The 18,075-nt window shown below is 38.2% G+C and overlaps 1 protein-coding gene across 2 annotated transcripts in view; it reads right to left on the bottom strand.

The window, feature by feature from the left end:
- LOC127620914 (fibrinogen C domain-containing protein 1-like) overlaps positions 1-17,080 on the bottom strand; it is a 251,198-nt gene extending 234,118 nt beyond the window's left edge. For both annotated transcript variants that reach the window (XM_052094262.1, XM_052094264.1), the window contains exon 1: positions 16,503-17,080. In XM_052094262.1, the coding sequence (XP_051950222.1) occupies positions 16,503-16,574 (72 nt within the window). In that variant the 5' untranslated portion in view covers positions 16,575-17,080. The remainder of the gene's footprint in view (positions 1-16,502) is intronic.
- Positions 17,081-18,075: the final 995 nt, after the last annotated feature.

The following is an 18,075-nucleotide window of genomic DNA, read 5'->3' as shown; positions in this document are numbered from 1 at the left end:
CTTTGGGGCAGGAGTACCTGTAATGCGCTGTTTAGCTGTGAATTTATTCGTTTTTGCAAACAATAGCAGACTAATAGTGGCAAGAGTGTTCAGAAAAACTATTTAGAAATTACACAATTCATATAAAAATTCATAATTAATCTTGTGTACCCAGTGTTACCACAAACAATCCAAAACAGTAAAAAGGAGTACAAGGAAATACGGTTTCAGTGTTGTCTCAATTCAAGGTGATTTTATTCGTACTGTATTCATAGGTATTCCCTACATAAAGTTTTCAACCTGGTCTCATAGAATCACATTACTTTACAAAAATGTTTGCTTAATTATTTCTTTTGTGACTCCATGGCTTATATGCATCGCAGCACTTTCCTTGTGAAATGAACACTGAAGCCGCTACAACAACAATTACTTTTATTCCCTTTCACACAAATCACAAGTAAAACAGCAGATTATCAGCTCATAAACTTCCTTTTTGCCCTGTTCCTCACATAATGGCTTCTCCAAAGGTTATTTTTCTCCATAAACTAACATCTTATGGAGTTTTGTGTTCCTTGTCACAGTCGCCTTTGGCTTGCTCACTGTGGGCCTAAATACATTTTTTAAGGCATCAATTTCAATTGCATTATTCATTTAAACTGCACAATGAGGACTTTAAGCATTTAACATTTGCATTATTGCACATAACAATCAAGCACAATCACATTGTACCACAATTTGCATCACAAAATGACATGGTTACAGTTCTTCAGCAATTGCATTTTTCATGACACGCTTTGCTTTTATGACACTATTGGTTAGTTTTATATTTAAGTTCTACTCAACTGCTGCGATTCTTGTAAGGAACCATATAATGTAATTTTACAAAAATGTGACATCATTTTCATTAGATAAGGCTATGTTTGGATAGAAGCTGAAATGTACAATATTAACATACAGACATCATTTAAAACTTTCGCCACAGGAACTCTCATTTATCAGTAATTGATGGAGAAACTTTGCCTGAGAAATGTACTTCCACATGAAATCCAGATGGTAAAGTAATTTACACTCTTTGCTTGGCTGAACTGAATTATCATCCAAGCTCAGCGTAACATGTACAGTGTAATATTAATATATGTTTCAGTCATTTACTAATTTGAGTGTGTGTGCTGTTATATACTGTATATTACAATTAAACTGTTATAATATCAAATTAGGTTAGAAAATGAAGTTAACTGTGTTAAATGTGCTTAAACACATGCAATTACTATAAAAACAATCAAATCAACCTTTTACATTAATTCAATATTCTATGAACCTTAAAGGATTCAATACCGTTTATCCTGGATTTTTAACCCTTAGGATCACAGATGAACTTAACTGATACATTCTGAAGAAGACAACAAAAAAATTTGCTCAATGAATTAAATATGTGCAGTATGAGCAAATAAACCAGGGTTAGGCAAAATTCAAGAGTGTAAGAATTGGCTCCCTTTCAATTTATGCTTTGGAAATTTGATTAATTTGGCCACGCCCCCGCAGTATGTTGAATTGGAATGGTGGGAAGAGGAAAGTTTTGTGGGGGGAAAAAAAATCGATAATTACATCACAAATTTTGAGTTACTATGCCTATTTAATCCCTGTTATGTTCAATATGCAAATGATTTGGCATATGTCTCTAAACTAAGCTCAATACTGTCAAAACAATTAACGCAACCAGATCAAAACAATTTTGAATTTCAGCATCACAAAATGTCCAGCACACTGTTTTGTCATACTATTACAAAAATAAATATTGCCAAATATTGATGAAATATCAAAATTGTAATCTATTGATTATATAAAATAATGAGGTATAACCACAAAATAGTACTAAAAATAAACATAAAAAATGATAATTCAAGATACTAAACATCAGTTTGATTTTCATTCCATTTTCATTCTGTTTCCTTAAAGGTGCACCCATTATTTCTTCTCATTCAAAAATATTATGGCATATACACCTGCCAAAATATTGTATTTGAATGATGCTGCATCCATGCCCCTAGATATCAGTGTAAATCCAAGATGACATAAACAATCACTTACAGAATGCGCCTTCAACTTTGAATTGCAATTCTGCATCTGGGTCAGATGTAGGCATGGGCAGGGGTGGGCTGAGCCCACCCAAACGTGAGTCTTGCCCACCCAATCAAACATTTTGTTGCAAATAGTGAGGGTAGGCTGTAGATCACCCCAACCAATCATAAAATAGCAACAGAAGTGTTTCATATCTTTCTATTTTCTCATTGGCCGAAAGCAACGACACATTAAAAAAACACAGCTGCTGCAAAACCAGAGATTCAGAGACATCACTTGAGCGAGAATGGTAATAAGAGATATTTTTGTGTAATGCATAGGTTTTTAGAAGCCATAAAGAATCGTGGTATTGTCACTAGTAGTGACTATGCGGCTTCTGTTATTGTACCACAGGCTCTCTCTTCTCTCTTCCTAAAATCACACTGCTAGTGTTAGTGAAATACTGGACTTGAATTGTAAAGCACCATCCCAGCCAATAATAGCTGATGGAATTGTTTGCTACCATGGTTGAATACAGTGTTTTGCAGGACATCTTCTGTTTCCACTGTTGTTAGTTGGTTGTTGCTGATGCTGTCTTCACCTCACATCTTACATTTATTTTATATACATCTTTAACAGTATTGTCATAGTTTGTTGTTTTTTGTAATAGCACTTTAAACTACTCTGTTTTTGCCATGAAAATAACCTTTGGTGCTGACATGGCATTACTTTCTATCCATCCATCTAAATTCCTGTATATTTACCTAATTGACTTTACACATTTTTAGTTTCACTGGTAAAAAATATAAATGACCTTTACTACCCTACAAAGGCAAAACTCCAAACCATTACTGAAACTGACAAAAATGGCTTGAATTATTTTTATGTGGATTTTGTAGTTTCACATCAAGTTTTCTCTGAATCTCAGCATATGAGTCACAGGACAGATCTAAGTCTAAGAGACCTGATTTCACTTTTAACTCAATTTTGCGTTTTGCCTTTCTAGGACAGTGAATTGCTAATAACATTTCCATTTAACCAGTTTATCACACACACAAAAAATAAAGGAAGATAGAGAAATAATCATCATCATTTATTATTATTTCATTACTTCTTTAAGCAGTTCCCATCTGTCTTCAGATTTTAAGTTCTTAATCTTATGTTATTGATCTCCCCATCTAATATATTACCTTGCACTCCATTCTTGGATTCATTCTTGATATTATTTCTCTCCACTTCCTTGCATTTGTGTGGATTGTGATTTGTCCTTTTCATTTGCTTTAAGGCTGGAAAACCATTGCCATATTTTATTTCTTAAAGTAATTTTTTTACTATATTAAAAAGTTTTACTTCAAAAGAAATTGATAGTAATTTTGAAGCATATGTATAAAATCATGACCACTCATGTTAGTTGAAGTTATTAGTAACCTTTAATAGTAAAGCTAATTTATTCTACATAGGGCAGGGGCGCCTCATGGTGGCAGCCATGTTAGCGTCACATGATCAGCTGAATACTACTCGCCTAATCTCAGTATCTGCCCTGTTATTAGACACTTTCATTCATGGACACTTTCATTCATAAATGAATCCTGATTTACTATGCACAGTGAATTTCTATAAAGGCATTGGTAACTAAATACTACCGTGTTTGAATGATGCATCCAGGCCACTAGGTGTCAAAAAATTACAGAGTGCACCTTAAATAATGAGGTAGTAACCAATAATAAATTTGTCCTTTAATGTTATGATTATTTGCTATATTTATCCATTAATTTATTTCAATATATTTTTAATGTGGGTAATAAGTGTAAAATATAGGTATAATGGGCCTTATGATCTTAACATTAAGCCCCCCCCCACCTATGACAGCAGTCAACCCAAGCATAGCTGGCAGGAGCCAGGCCTGTTCTGCATCCTGTTTTCTACCTCAATTCAAATTCAGAATTTAAACTTTAATTTAAAAGGCATTCTCATTTTAATTTTTAATGGTGCACAATAATGACACTGTAAACACAAGCAATTTTATCCCAGTTTCTAACAGTGCATCCTTATCGGTGCTTTCAGTGGCTATTATTGCTACATAACAGTGCAAGAGTGGAAGGCCATTCAGAGGTCAACCTGAACAACACCAAAAATTGCATGCGCTGACCTTCCAATATACTGTGCATACCACAATATAGTGGAAATCTTTGCAACCATTGTCACGTCAAATCCTTGATACCAAAAGATCCAATCCACCTAGATCATAATCTGTCCACCCCAATTGGGCCTGTTAGGAGATTGTCTTACAATAACACAATCCACCACATTATTCCCCTGACAAAAAGCACAGAACTGACCATCTAAAACACTTATGCTTTATGTTATTATTTTTCCTCTAATACATTGGAAAAATAGGCTTAAAATTGCCACACTTCCCAGCTCAAAATAATACTATTTATGCCAATCTGTTTCTGTTTATTTCACCATTTATGGATTTTATCTGATTGGGTAATGTGTATTTCTCCACATCTTGTTATTTTTTTATATTTGTCTTGTAATGTGTAAATATATTCTGTTTCATACATTTCTTTGACACTGTTAGACTGCATTCGATAATAAAATACCAAGGCAAGATTTTGTTGTTGCAAGTGATACTTGCCTTAGCAAACACAACTAATTAAAACTGGAATTTTACTGGAGGCATGGTCTCGCATTTATTGAATGTCGTCCAGACATGTTGAGCTGTAGTTTTTCATGTGGGAGATGTAGGATTGAATGTGGCCTTTGTCAATAAAAAAATGTAAAATGCCAAAAATTAAATGCAGTAAGTGAAAAAAACAAATGCTGAATTTTGAACACACCTGGTCAAGCTAGCATCACTGGCTATGTTCACTGCTCTGAGAGAGTTCTGCTGTACTGGAGAATTATACTGCCACTTTGAGATGGTAATAAAATCTTCCTTGCTGCTCTCCCTCACATTGATCCAACCTGAAGATGTCGACTTTCACAGAGTGCTCTTCAGAACACTTTATGTCTTGTCTGCAGTTGCTTGAGTATTATTCTCTCTTTTTGGAGGTATTTTAGCCGGTTGTCTTCTGTCTTATTCAGGTTGACTGAAGATAAGGATCAGAATGTATCTTTCTTTTTTAGGCAATCACTCAAAAGTGGAGAAGAAATGTCAGACAGAAAAAGACAAATACCAAAGGTGTGCCTGTACTGCTGAATTTCATAAAGGTGGCTTTTGCAAAATGTCAACAGATCTGACCCATAGCTAATTAGATTGTTTACGTTTATTCCTCATTGTCTTAAAAAAAGGTGAGAGGCAGAATGGGTAATTGCCCCCTTAGATTTTCGAGCTAAGAGGATTTTTAAACACACTTGATTATCTTTGATAATCAAGTTGCACAATTATTGTGGGTAAAAAGGGGTTTTCTGTGGCTCATTCAAATGTCTACATTTGGTCAGTTCCACCTATCACAGATCATTTGCTTAAACCCAGTGTTCAAATTGAGGGGGCTGAGGGGGAGGGAAGTTTGACCAAAAGAGTTAAGAGTAACCCGTAAGTGTTAAGGGACTCCAATGGTTAAAAAAATATAAATGTCCACTGGTGTTTCATCAAAACTAGATTACTAGAAACAGAAAACTAGAATTCTTTTCATATACAACGCATCATTGTCCATTATCTGTCCCCAGGGCTGGATTGGTAATCTGGCATACCAGCATTTTCCAGGTGGGCTGACGCACTTTGCGGCCAATCAGTGGTGGACCAGCCATCGGGAAAACCGGGCCGGCCGGCCGTGAAACGGGCCGAATGGGCTGCGATAAGCTGAAATGAGCTACCACGTTATGCAGAATGGGCCACAAAATGGTGTCGTGATATGCCAAAGGGGGCAGCGATATGCAGAAAAGGTCAGCAAACTAACCCCCCCCCACAACAATTTAAGGGCCAGTTGCTATGTAAAATCCAGGGCCGATTTTTCTTCCAAGTCAACCCCTGTCTGTCCCACAATTGTAATTAATTGTTAAATTCTGAGATGCTATTCTGCTCAATACAATTGTACAGAGTGGTTATCTGAGTTACAGTAGCCTTTCTGTCAGCTCAAACCAGTCTGGCCATTCTCCGTAGACCTCTCTCATCAACAAGGCGTTCCTGTCCACAGATCTGCCACTCACTGGATGTTTTTTGTTTTTGGCACCATTCTGAGTAAACTCTACAGACTGTTGTGCATGAAAATCCCAAGAGATCAGCAGTTACAGAAATACTCAAATCAGCCTGTCTGGCACCAATAATCATGCCATGGTCGAAATCACTGAGATCAAATTTTTTTCTCCTTTATGATGGTGGATTTGAACAATAACTGAAGCTCCTGACCCATATCTGCATGATTTTATGCATTGCACTGCTGCAACACGATTGGCTGATTAGATAATCACATTAATAAGTAGGTGTATGTCTTATTTAGATAAAAAGATATACTAAGTGTTTTTTTTCTTCTTTTTTTTTGGTCATGTTTTATCTCGCCTAGGGCACGAATTGAAAAATGCCACTAGTTAGCCTCAAAAACAACACCCCTGGTGAGAGGTAAGAGATACGCTGAGAAACATCCAGATAATGTTGGAAGTTCAACCAAATAGATTCGCTTCAACATAGCCATGACATAAATGTTCTGGATGACAAGCTGAAAAAACTATCAATGACAGTTTGATATACAGACGCCATCAAGAAGAGCCATTGATGGCCTATAATTATACAACTACTCTTAGTGTGAGCCCCTCGGCTATAGGACTCCATACATCAAATTTCATATGCCCTCAAACAGCCCCACAATCCTGTGATTGATATCCTGCACAGATAACAGCAGAGAAGGTAAAGCAGTATATCTGCTGGGACTTTATGGCTTTCACATCTATCCACTGTGCTACTACCAAGGCCAAAAGACTTTATTATGCATACAGGAGGGCTTCATCACGACTACGGTATGGTTGAAAAAATCTGGTTGAAATTCTGATGGAAGCTATCACTTTCGGCCACAATAAACAAGGGAAGGTGTTTTAAAGTGGTGTTCTTTAAACCAAGAGAATTTGTGCTGTTTTTAAGGCAAAGGTGATCACACCGAATATTGATTTAGCTTTTTTATGTTTACTGGACTTTGTATGACATTAAGTGATAAATGAAAACTATTTATGTCATTATTTATAACATATAAGACTCACAATGCAATGAAACATTCGAATATACCTTTAAATATAGCCTTTTAAGCCATTTCAGAGCAAATACATAAATATTGAGATATACACTCACCTAAAGGCTTATTAGGAACACCATACTAATACTGTGTTTGACCCCCTTTCGCCTTCAGAACTGCCTTAATTCTACGTGGCATTGATTCAACAAGGTGCTGAAAGCATTCTTTAGAAATGTTGGCCCATACTGATAGGATAGCATCTTGCAGTTGATGGAGATTTGTGGGATGCACATCCAGGGCATGAAGCTCCCGTTCCACCACATCCCAAAGATGCTCTATTGGGTTGAGATCTGGTGACTGTGGGGGCCATTTTAGTACAGTGAACTCATTGTCATGTTCAAAAACCAATCTGAAATGATTCGAGCTTTGTGACATGGTGCATTATCCTGCTGGAAGTAGCCATCAGAGGATGGGTACATGGTGGCCATAAAGGGATGGACATGGTCAGAAACAATGCTCAGGTAGGCCGTGGCATTTAAACGATGCCCAATTGGCACTAAGGGGCCTAAAGTGTGCCAAGAAAACATCCCCCACACCATTACACCACCACCACCAGCCTGCACAGTGGTAACAAGGCATGATGGATCCATGTTCTCATTCTGTTTACGCCAAATTCTGACTCTACCATCTGAATGTCTCAACAGAAATCGAGACTCATCAGACCAGGCAACATTTTTCCTGTCTTCAACTGTCCAATTTTGGTGAGCTCTTGCAAATTGTAGCCTATTTGTAGTGGAGATGAGTGGTACCCGGTGGGGTCTTCTGCTGTTGTAGCCCATCCGCCTCAAGGTTGTGCGTGTTGTGGCTTCACAAATGCTTTGCTGCATACCTCGGTTGTAACGAGTGGTTATTTCAGGCAAAGTTGCTCTTCTATCAGCTTGAATCAGTCGGCCCATTCTCCTCTGACCTCTAGCATCAACAAGGCATTTTCAGCCCACAGGACTGCCGCATACTGGATGTTTTTCCTTTTCACACCATTCTTTGTAAACCCTAGAAATGGTTGTGCGTGAAAATCCCAGTAACTGAGCAGATTGTGAAATACTCAGACCGGCCCGTCTGGCACCAACAACCATGCCACGCTCAAAATTGCTTAAATCACCTTTCTTTCCCATTCTGACATTCAGTTTGGAGTTCAGGAGATTGTCTTGACCAGGACCACACCCCTAAATGCATTGAAGCAACTGCCATGTGATTGGTTGATTAGATAATTGCATTAATGAGGAATTGAACAGGTGTTCCTAATAATTCTTTAGGTGAGTGTATATTTATCAAGATATCATTTATAAGCTCTAGCCTATATGCGAGCCATATTTCTAACCCATCCTGAAATAACCCTGTCATCACAGATTGTTTTTGTTTTTTTTCTGGATCAAAAATAATAGCATATGTGCTTTTGTGAAAGGAAATAAACAGCTATTATATGGTATTAAGCAGACCTTTGACACTAATACAAGATGGAAAAGCTCATTGACACCACTTCATTATGAAATGGGAAAGCATTTTAGGGTCGTCACAGCTGTACGGCAGCATACTTTGTAAGCCTGGGGACACGCTAGGTATCCAGTATTTTATCCCATTCGCACATAATGGCCATGTTCAGTCACAAAGTAACAGCTTTCATTACAGAGCAGCAGGCTTTCAGGTTTTTGGAGGAGTGTTTAATTGGCAGCACTGTGTTTGACAAGCATCCCAAAGAAATGAATTTCAGCCTGCATGTTTAGACTTTCTCGGCCCATTGTGTCCAGCACAAAATGGGTAAACATCTCTCACATTGTCTTTGTTTGGCTGTGTTGAATTGCATTGTGTGCTGAAGGGAACTGCTGGACAGAAGCTGTACATGACTTCACCGACTCTTATATGATTAACTCCAGAGATAAAGGGAAAAAGAGTTGGTATTTCACCACAAACACCTGTCTTCACTAACCACCTGCAATCCAGTTTAACCATACACTAAATGCGCTGCAATAGTGCAGGTGGTAAACTGTAATTTTATTAAAAATAAATGTTTGTGTATATTTTCTTTTGATCATGGCAGCAGTAATTAATCAAATCATGATCAAATGATGGAGAAAATCCTTATAACGGCATAAATTCTGATACGTAGTGTAGTTGAGCACACTTTTGACATTTTAAAGAGCTGAATCAGGTGCCTGAATAACAGTGGTGGAGCGATGCTGTAAATTTCCAGTTTAGTTTTCCAGATTGCAGTAGTCTGCTGTATCCTCCACAACCTAGCATTCACAACTGACCAGCAAGAGTGGGAATTGCGGGGAGTGAATTTGATTCAGCACAAAATGTTCAGCCTTGTTTGCACCTTAACCTGGTTATTTCTTTAGTGTTATTGGTGCTGAAACAATGAAGCCTGCAATACAGGCATATAAACAACACTGTCATCGGGGAAAATTCATTCTTAGTGAATTCCCCCCAAAGTATCTGGATTTCCTTCTCATCTAGACTTCATCTTGGTGAATGCTACTCAGACAATCATTCAGAAGTCTGTTCATTGTGCAAATCCTTACAGCTATTACAATTTAAGTAACTTGACACATTTAGAGGAGAATGAATAGATAAAACTCGATTTAACTTCAGGAGGCTGCTATCATCATGTGCTGTGATGATGTCTGCAAGTTATTATAGCCACTGCTCATTTCTCCAGCTCTACGGGATGGCAGATGTTTCCTACTGCCTACAGAATTTTCAATCCCTCCAGCCTTTCACCGCTAAGTGTCTCAAAAATGCAGACAAGTAAATCAGTTACCTGGCCTGAAGAAAAACTTACCAAGAGCTTTATAGGTGTACAGTATATTTACAATGTTGATGTTTTAGTCTGCATATGTTATCAGGTTTAACAACAAAGTATCAGCTTAAAGGGAACTGTAATTCTTTTCAAAAGTTAAAATACGTTGGCCTATCCCAGCTAAATATGCTGAGGCAACTATAACTAAGCTATTAGTTAGTAGTTTGATTATCAAGAAAGGTAAAAAAAAGTTTCAAAAACATTGCTCTGTTTCAGGGGCGAAAATTTCATCAAAATGTTGGGGGGGACAATAACCATAACAATTCTCAAGAGCAATTTTTGAAGGGGACGCCAAGGTGTTTTTTTGTTGTTGCCCCATTTGCATTTGTATTATTTTATTTCTTAAACAATTATTTTAAGAATATATCATTATATTATTTACAATACACATATTTTAATGATATTTTAGGGGGGGACAACCCTCAGATAGGGGACACCAATTGAAATGCTTCTCGTATCAATACGGGCTCGCTCTCACATTACACTCACTTACTGTTTATTTTTCTATTGTGGTGCAGCAAAATCAGGATTTTATATGACAAATTAAGAGTCGCCACTAAAGGCATTCCACCAGCATGGTTGAGTACGTTAACTTCCCATGCCAAAAAATCCAGGCAGGGAACATTTTGTAATCGTACCGTAATGAACCGTGTTCAAGTACATATTAGAGGTGGTTCGATAAATCAGTTTAACCGAGTAATCGGTACCATTAGTTACTTTTTTAAACTATCGGTTATCAAAAACATCTATTACTATTAGTTTTAGTTATATTTTGTATTCCTCCATGTTCTTCTGTGGCCTGTGGATATCGCACAATATCATAAGAATTTGCCAAATTTAGAAAAGTCGTCTGAATCCTGACAATTTCGCTGTGTGAGTGTGTTGGAATTTGCATAGTAAAATTATCTCTGTTAAATTTGAACGCCACTTTGCATATATTGGAGGTTACTGTAGCATCTGTGTCATCTATATCGGAGTATATTTGAGACACTTCGCTCTTTCAGTGCAGAGCTAACACCCTCCACACCTGCTGGCACATTTCCGAAACGTAGGATGGCAGGAGTCATTTACATTCATGAGTAAAGCGATAACTGATTGGAAGATTCAGCATTATTCATCAGGAAATAGCTACAACCCCTAAATCTAACCCTGATATATCAGGTAGAGCTTTACTCATCCAACAGACATGTTTTGTAAATCACATGAAATGCAGAGCATGTGAGCGGAGCGTAGCGATCAGAATTTCACTGGAGCGAGGAGTGTGTTTCACGAGACTGCTCAGCCCCACTTCGGCCGCTCGCAATGTGCTCACTTTCCGCTCCAAACAGAATGCGCTACGTTTTGTATGTGGCCACATTCATAGGCTTTATGTGTGGCTCTACACTTACAAATATCTGGTGTTGGCTGCAGTGTTAGGTCCAAGATTTTAAACAGAGTGGATTATAAGAGATGAGGCAGCATTTAAACTTAATGTGATTCGCGAGCTGATGGTGACAGGTTCCGATTCCAACAACAGACTACAGTGAGGTGAGAGCGCAGAGGCAGTTCAAAACACAAATTAGTTTCCCGCACAAACAACTGTAAAGTAAAATCATTTTATCAGGCTACTGCAGACGTCTGAAAGGTTGAGAGTCAATTCGCATGGGATAAGCAGTGTCTGTATTAATCACAGAGATGAGAGTGTCGACTGCATTTACACACAGTCATACGTAAAGGACCCATTAGAAAATGTCTACTATTTATCTGTGCTGATTAATTATGAAGTAAGTATTAAACATGTTCATACATATCTGGGATTATTAGAAGAAATTGACTTGAATACCTGGCAAAATACAACAGAACTGGTTACATTAGCAAGCCAGTAATCCTACAGTACACTTTATTAAAAATGTAAAATATAGACAAAATGGGTCGCTCCTGGGAGCCCCAGACATCTCTGATCTTTGAGAAAAGGCCAATGAAAATTGGCAAGTGAAATTTGCATGCCACTCCCCCAGACATATGGGTATATAAGGAGCTGGAATGCAACCAGTCATTCAGGTTTCGTACTGAGGAGCCGAGGCAAGGTCTCGCCATTTCAGCGGGTAGTTCAGTGTTGTGGCTGGAGAGACACAACGTCTCATTCCCTCCATCAGGGAATGGAGGTTACCTTAGTAACCATGACATTCCCCTTCTGTCACTCACTCAATGCTGTGTTGATGTAGTAACACTAGGGGTCCCATAACTACTGAACTGTGTTACGTGGACTGGTGGTGCAATACGGGCAGAGCTCTGTGTGCCTCTAGCCAGCGCTCCAGGCCGTAACGTAACTATCCCCAATGCACTCGTAGGCATCAAATGGTCCCCAGCACCTCGGTGAATCGAAGTCGAATACTCAAAATATAAGGACAGACTGATACATCTGCGGCCACTTCTCTTTTTCTCCTCAAAAGGAACAAAATCGTTCAGTTGGGGGCCATATAAGGTCCAGGTCAGGGGGGTGTCCCTCCAAAGAGGAGGACACCACGGAGACCAAACCCCGCCCGGAGGGGGGGGGGGGCTTTAGTGTGGGAATACGTGCTTTGAAGCCTTTCTTAGCTTCTTGGCGACCGGCCGTGAGACAGGTGGCGTCTGCTTTCTGCGGGTGGCTCCAGATTGCAGACTGAACCAGTACGCTCTCCGATGCTGTAATCACGAACGGGATCGCAGACTCACCCTGAGAGGAGACCAGAACTTGCTGGGGCAAACGAGCATGCTGGGGAATGGGAGGTCTGTGGGGGGTTTACCGGCAGAGTGGCTCCCATTGAAATCCCCAAATCACTCCCAGTGCTAACCGACATGACCTCGAAGGACTAGACTATCTATACTTTACTAACCTACAGTATAATGATACTATCTACAGCTTACATTTACCAGCTGGTCCACATCTAGCCTACAGTAACAGTCTGTTAACCTACGGTGTATCTTGCTGCTTCACACATACTGTGACAAGCAATTATGCCCTGAATCTCCCATTATTCCTTTGTTTTTCACTCTCTCTATTATTCTCTATGTTACACACTTGTTTGAGCGTTGAAGTTTTTGTATTTAATTTTACACAATGCACACACACTGTACATCACATGGCTGAAGGAAAGCTGAACATGGAAATCCTTATTTTACCTGTACCCATGTGTCAAGGGACTGTTATGCTTATTTTTAACCTGTTTTTATTTTACCCTCTTCAGTGCACATGGGCAATGGGTTTCACCCATTATACTAAACTGGAAAATCAAGCCACAAAGAGCAGCACAAATCGTGTCCATCAAAGTAAGAATGCTCCACCACAGCAGGTGAGCAGTTTTATTCGTCCCAAAAGATCCCCCCAAAAAAAAAAAAAGTTCAGTCAAATGGATGGCAGACAAATTAATGTTGTTAATTAACAACCCTTAAAATAACTTATGCAGCACAAAACAAACAAGCCCAGGCAGTTTGATAAACTGGTAAGACACTTCAGTTGTGCTGTGTGTTAAATTGATTCCATAACACAAGACGGGTAAATAAAGAACTCCTTTATTTCTCCTTCTATATTTATTTTAGTTCTGTCTTAATTTAGTTTGCATCCTCTTGTTCTTTCAAACCCAGATATCTTTGTTAATTTGTGGAACACAAAAACAGATAGCAGGCAAAAAGTTATCTTCAGCCACTACTCACCATCCATTGCATCTTTTTTCCATACAGTCAAACTGAATGTTGACTGAGACATTCTTCCTAACAGATTATTTTGATCGACACATTATTTTATCGATATATTTTTGAGGCATCGGTATATTCAAATTAGTCGACATTTAAATTAGAATTCTAATTTGCATGCTTTCCAACTCTCTCAGTTGGCCTCTGTTTAAAAGTCTGGAGAAATAGCGTTGTGAGACCAAAAGAGGGTGATATAACATTTACTGAAGCCGGTTGCAGTCAGGAAAGGTATCACACACACACACACACACATACACAGAATACGAGCTGAAGCAGTGCTGCAGACGGCAGTCCAAAGTTACGAAGGTTTTTGTACTTTAAGAATGAACAAAGTGACGTTGATGAGTTTGCAGGTTAGTGTATGAAACTGTGCAAACTGAACCATTAGAAATGGCAATGTTTATTATGCAATTTCCCTGCATGTAGCTTGAATAGGTCTTTCATTCAAGCTGTCAAACCACCAGACCACATACTTGTGTGGTGTAGTGGTCTAAGCACATAACTGGTAATCTGGTAATCAGAAGGATGCTGGTTCAAGCTCCACAGCCACCACCATTGTGTCCTTGAGCAAGGCACTTAACTCCAGGTTGCTCCAGGGGGATTGTCCCTGTAATAAGGGCTCTGTAAGTCGCTTTGGATAAAAGCGTCTGCCAAATGCATAAATGTAAATGTAAATGTAGAGTAAATAATATGTGTCCTTTGATAATGATTTGGGTCAAATTTAATAGAAAACTGCGAGTTGCGCTATGTGGCACTTCAGAGTTTTGATGCTGAGCGTTGGCGGGACATTCGTAGAAAATAATTTATTTATTCATTTATTCTGCTTCTCACACTTTACCAAAGCTGTGTTGAAAAGAAAAAAGTCTATTGTGCACCGAGCGGCCCAAGTTATATCTGAAAAAAATTCCGATAGATGTCGATAATCATCGCAAAATATTCAGATTATCAATGCAAGAAAAAACATCAATCTAAAGCAACAACATGACAAACATTTGGTTGAATTTCCCTTTAAAATTACTTTAAGGAATATGCCGGGCTCAATACAAGTTATGGGCAGACGACAGCATTTGTAGCATAATAAAAAAAATAATTCTTAAAATTATTTTAAGAAACTTACAATGGAAGTGAATGGGGCCAATATTTGGAGGGTTTTACAGGCAGATATGTGATGATTATAATATTATAAAAGCACTTAAATTAATTCTTCTGTTTAAATTCATGTATTATTACAGCTGTTAAGTCAACATTTTGACAGTCATTTTAGGGTTTATGACATTACGTCATCATGGCAACGTAAAATTGGATATAACTTCACATAGAAAAGGTTACAAAGTCGCGTTCACACACATATTATTTACATCTTGTTTCTATACTTTTGAGACAGTATTTTAACGTTCACAGATTGGCCCCATTCACTTTCATTGTAAGTACCTGACTGCAGATTTTGCGTCTTCATTCGTAGTAGTATAGCAAGTCTAAATATATTCTAATGGTAATCAAATTGTGCTACAAATGCTGATGATTAAACTCAACTTGCACTGAACCCAGAATGTTCCTTTAAAAAGACATTTTTAACTCCCATTAAAAAAGCCAGAGCAGATGTACTGAAAAAAAGTCTCAAACACAAGTCCTCTATATTGTCGGTGCTGTTAAAAAGCAGGGCTTGACATATTACTGAAAAGGCATTGTATTTTGCACACTTTGCATCCCCACTGAGAGGGGGTTAGCAGAAAGGCCACACAAGGATGATAGCATTAATAAACAGATGTTACTGCCGTGATACACTCCTTAAACAGCTATAAACAGGATCGCTATAAACAGTGCATTATACCCCACACACACCTCCTATATACTACAGCAGATTACACTGACTGTGAAAGCATGAAGCAGCGAGATATATATATATATATATATATAATTTTTTTCAAACAAGCTTTGAAAGAGAAAGAGAGAGTTTTACCATCAGAGCTTCTCTCTGGTGTGCTCTCTCTCCCTCTCTCTGCACTGTATGCATGGAGTTCCACCAGTCATGAGTGAAATTTTCTGGCAGACATGCCATCACTCACACATGGAGGGGTTGAGCATAATCCCTTAGTTCTGGGTGAGCCGCATAATAGAAACAAACGTATTCCCTTGTGTGCAGGGGGCATAAAATGAAGCATCATTGGACACTATTGCTATATCCCTCTAAATACTTGATTACTACGGGGGGCTTATTCCTTAATCTTTCTTTATGGTCAAAGTGTCATACAAAACACTTTTTATAAAGGTTAGGAGATGGTTAGAGTGTGATAAATGAGGTGCACGTACAAAAAAAGAATAGGTCAATTTACTCTTGATATATTCTTGATATTGTACACTAGGCTATAGGTCATACAGTAGGCTACTTCTTAAAACCTTTTCATGTACATTGCAAGCTGCTCATCTAATTCTTTTTGATCCAGAGCCATTAGTTATAAGACAGAATAACCAAGGAGGATTAAAAAATAAAAAGGGCTTGGATACATTGCATATGGAATTTATTAACACTGGATGCGTTTCAAAATATCTACATTTCCAGGTCCGACAAATATCCCTCTGAATTAATCTTTGCTTTCTATATACTATCTTTGCTTTCTATATACTATATACATCATCACATGAATGCATCGACACATCTGATATCTCCCTTAACATGATGCGCTCGCATCATTCCTGCGAAAGCACACGACAAGCGCGTGTCTACGTACCTGCGATTTATGATGCTGTCCATCCTCGAGTTCTGAAACACTGTTCATGATTTTCCATCGATCATTTACCATTCTCTGGAATCCTTACCATCCGTGAGTTGGTTTCATGGGCGAGAGGAGAGAAAGTGACTCAGTCTTATTGAAATTCCAGTAGGCTATCCAACAAAGAGAAAGAGAGGAAACAACACAGTCTACAGGATCTAAAAAACTACTTCACAGATGATCCCCACAACCCTACTAAGAAGATCTAGAGATCACAGATCCACACTCATTTTGTAAAGAAAAAATAGCATGTACGTACTTCTAGGGACTTGTCCCTCACCCCCCAAACAATGCAACAAACAAGAAAATGCAGTCCGAAAGCAGATCCAATCTCCTCAACGCACTCTTGAGGGACGAAGGTGTGACAGTTTGCGGATGATATGCGAGTGACCGTTGCGTTCGGCGCTGGCAGGTATTCCTTGTCAACTTTCCTTGTCCAGTCCTCAAGAAACAAAAACAAAACGCGTGTTTTGATAATAAGGAATAAAGTTAAGCGAAATTACTATCCGTGTAACGCATCCGTTAGAGTTGCTACTTGCTTCCTTCCTGTGGTCAACGGAGACGTTTTGTGGTGGAGAGCTGCTCAAATCCGCCCCCCACCCCGATCTAGCGCTTACACCTTGTCTACTGGCATGCGACCAAAGTCGCGTCGCCTTGCCTACAGTGGAAGCGTTGAAGCCGCACGTCACATCAGAATGTTCAACAACCACAGACCAATCAGCTGTAAGCTCGAGGCTTGACTTCAAATTTGCGATTTTTTTTTTTTATTCTTGAAAATGAAATATTTTCGTACAGCTAAAATTAACTGGATGGGTTATTTTAGTTTATTATTTTTTTTTTATTTATTTTTGGCATAAAACGGCGTAGGCAAGGCTATAATTAGGGTTAGGAAATTAATTAGTAGACCTACTCAAGAAACCTCACGAGCTGGCTTTGATGTAACTGTCAGAAGTTAGCTCGTCAGCTATAACGAATAAATTAATAGCAATAAATCCGTTGTATTTTTAGATGAAATAGGAGTATTTCAAAACTAACTAAAAAAATGTTTTATGAAGCAGTACTGAATTATTTTACACTTACAAAAAATTACATACAAATTACATTAGTAATACTAAGTTTTTTTCATATAGTTCCACATATACCATGGTATATGAACATGTTACTCATTCAGTGCCATGGCATTTATTAAAGTAGGCTACTATTACCATTTGATACCATCACTGTACCATGTACCACAGTGTTGTTGTTGTTGTTGTTGTTGTTGTTGTTTGTTTAGCTTTTTGTAAGAGAACAGAATGAGAATGTTACCAGTACCAAGACTAGTCACCATAAATGCAACTTGTTTAGGTGTCAAGTCTGTTTTGAATTAAATTAATTTGAAGGCAATTAAAAAATGAAAACAATTAATCTGTCAAATGGTAAACAAGGTGCCATTTATGCAGCGAAAACTATGTTAGGATGGTTTTAGAACACTATATATAGTGTTCTAAACCCATCCTAGCATATAGTCATATATATATAGTATATATAT

This window comes from Xyrauchen texanus, chromosome 27, assembly GCF_025860055.1.
Source record: "Xyrauchen texanus isolate HMW12.3.18 chromosome 27, RBS_HiC_50CHRs, whole genome shotgun sequence".
In the NCBI taxonomy this organism is placed as follows: domain Eukaryota; kingdom Metazoa; phylum Chordata; class Actinopteri; order Cypriniformes; family Catostomidae; genus Xyrauchen; species Xyrauchen texanus.
Note: the sequence above shows the minus strand (reverse complement) of the source record. Positions and strands in the feature narration are given on the sequence as shown.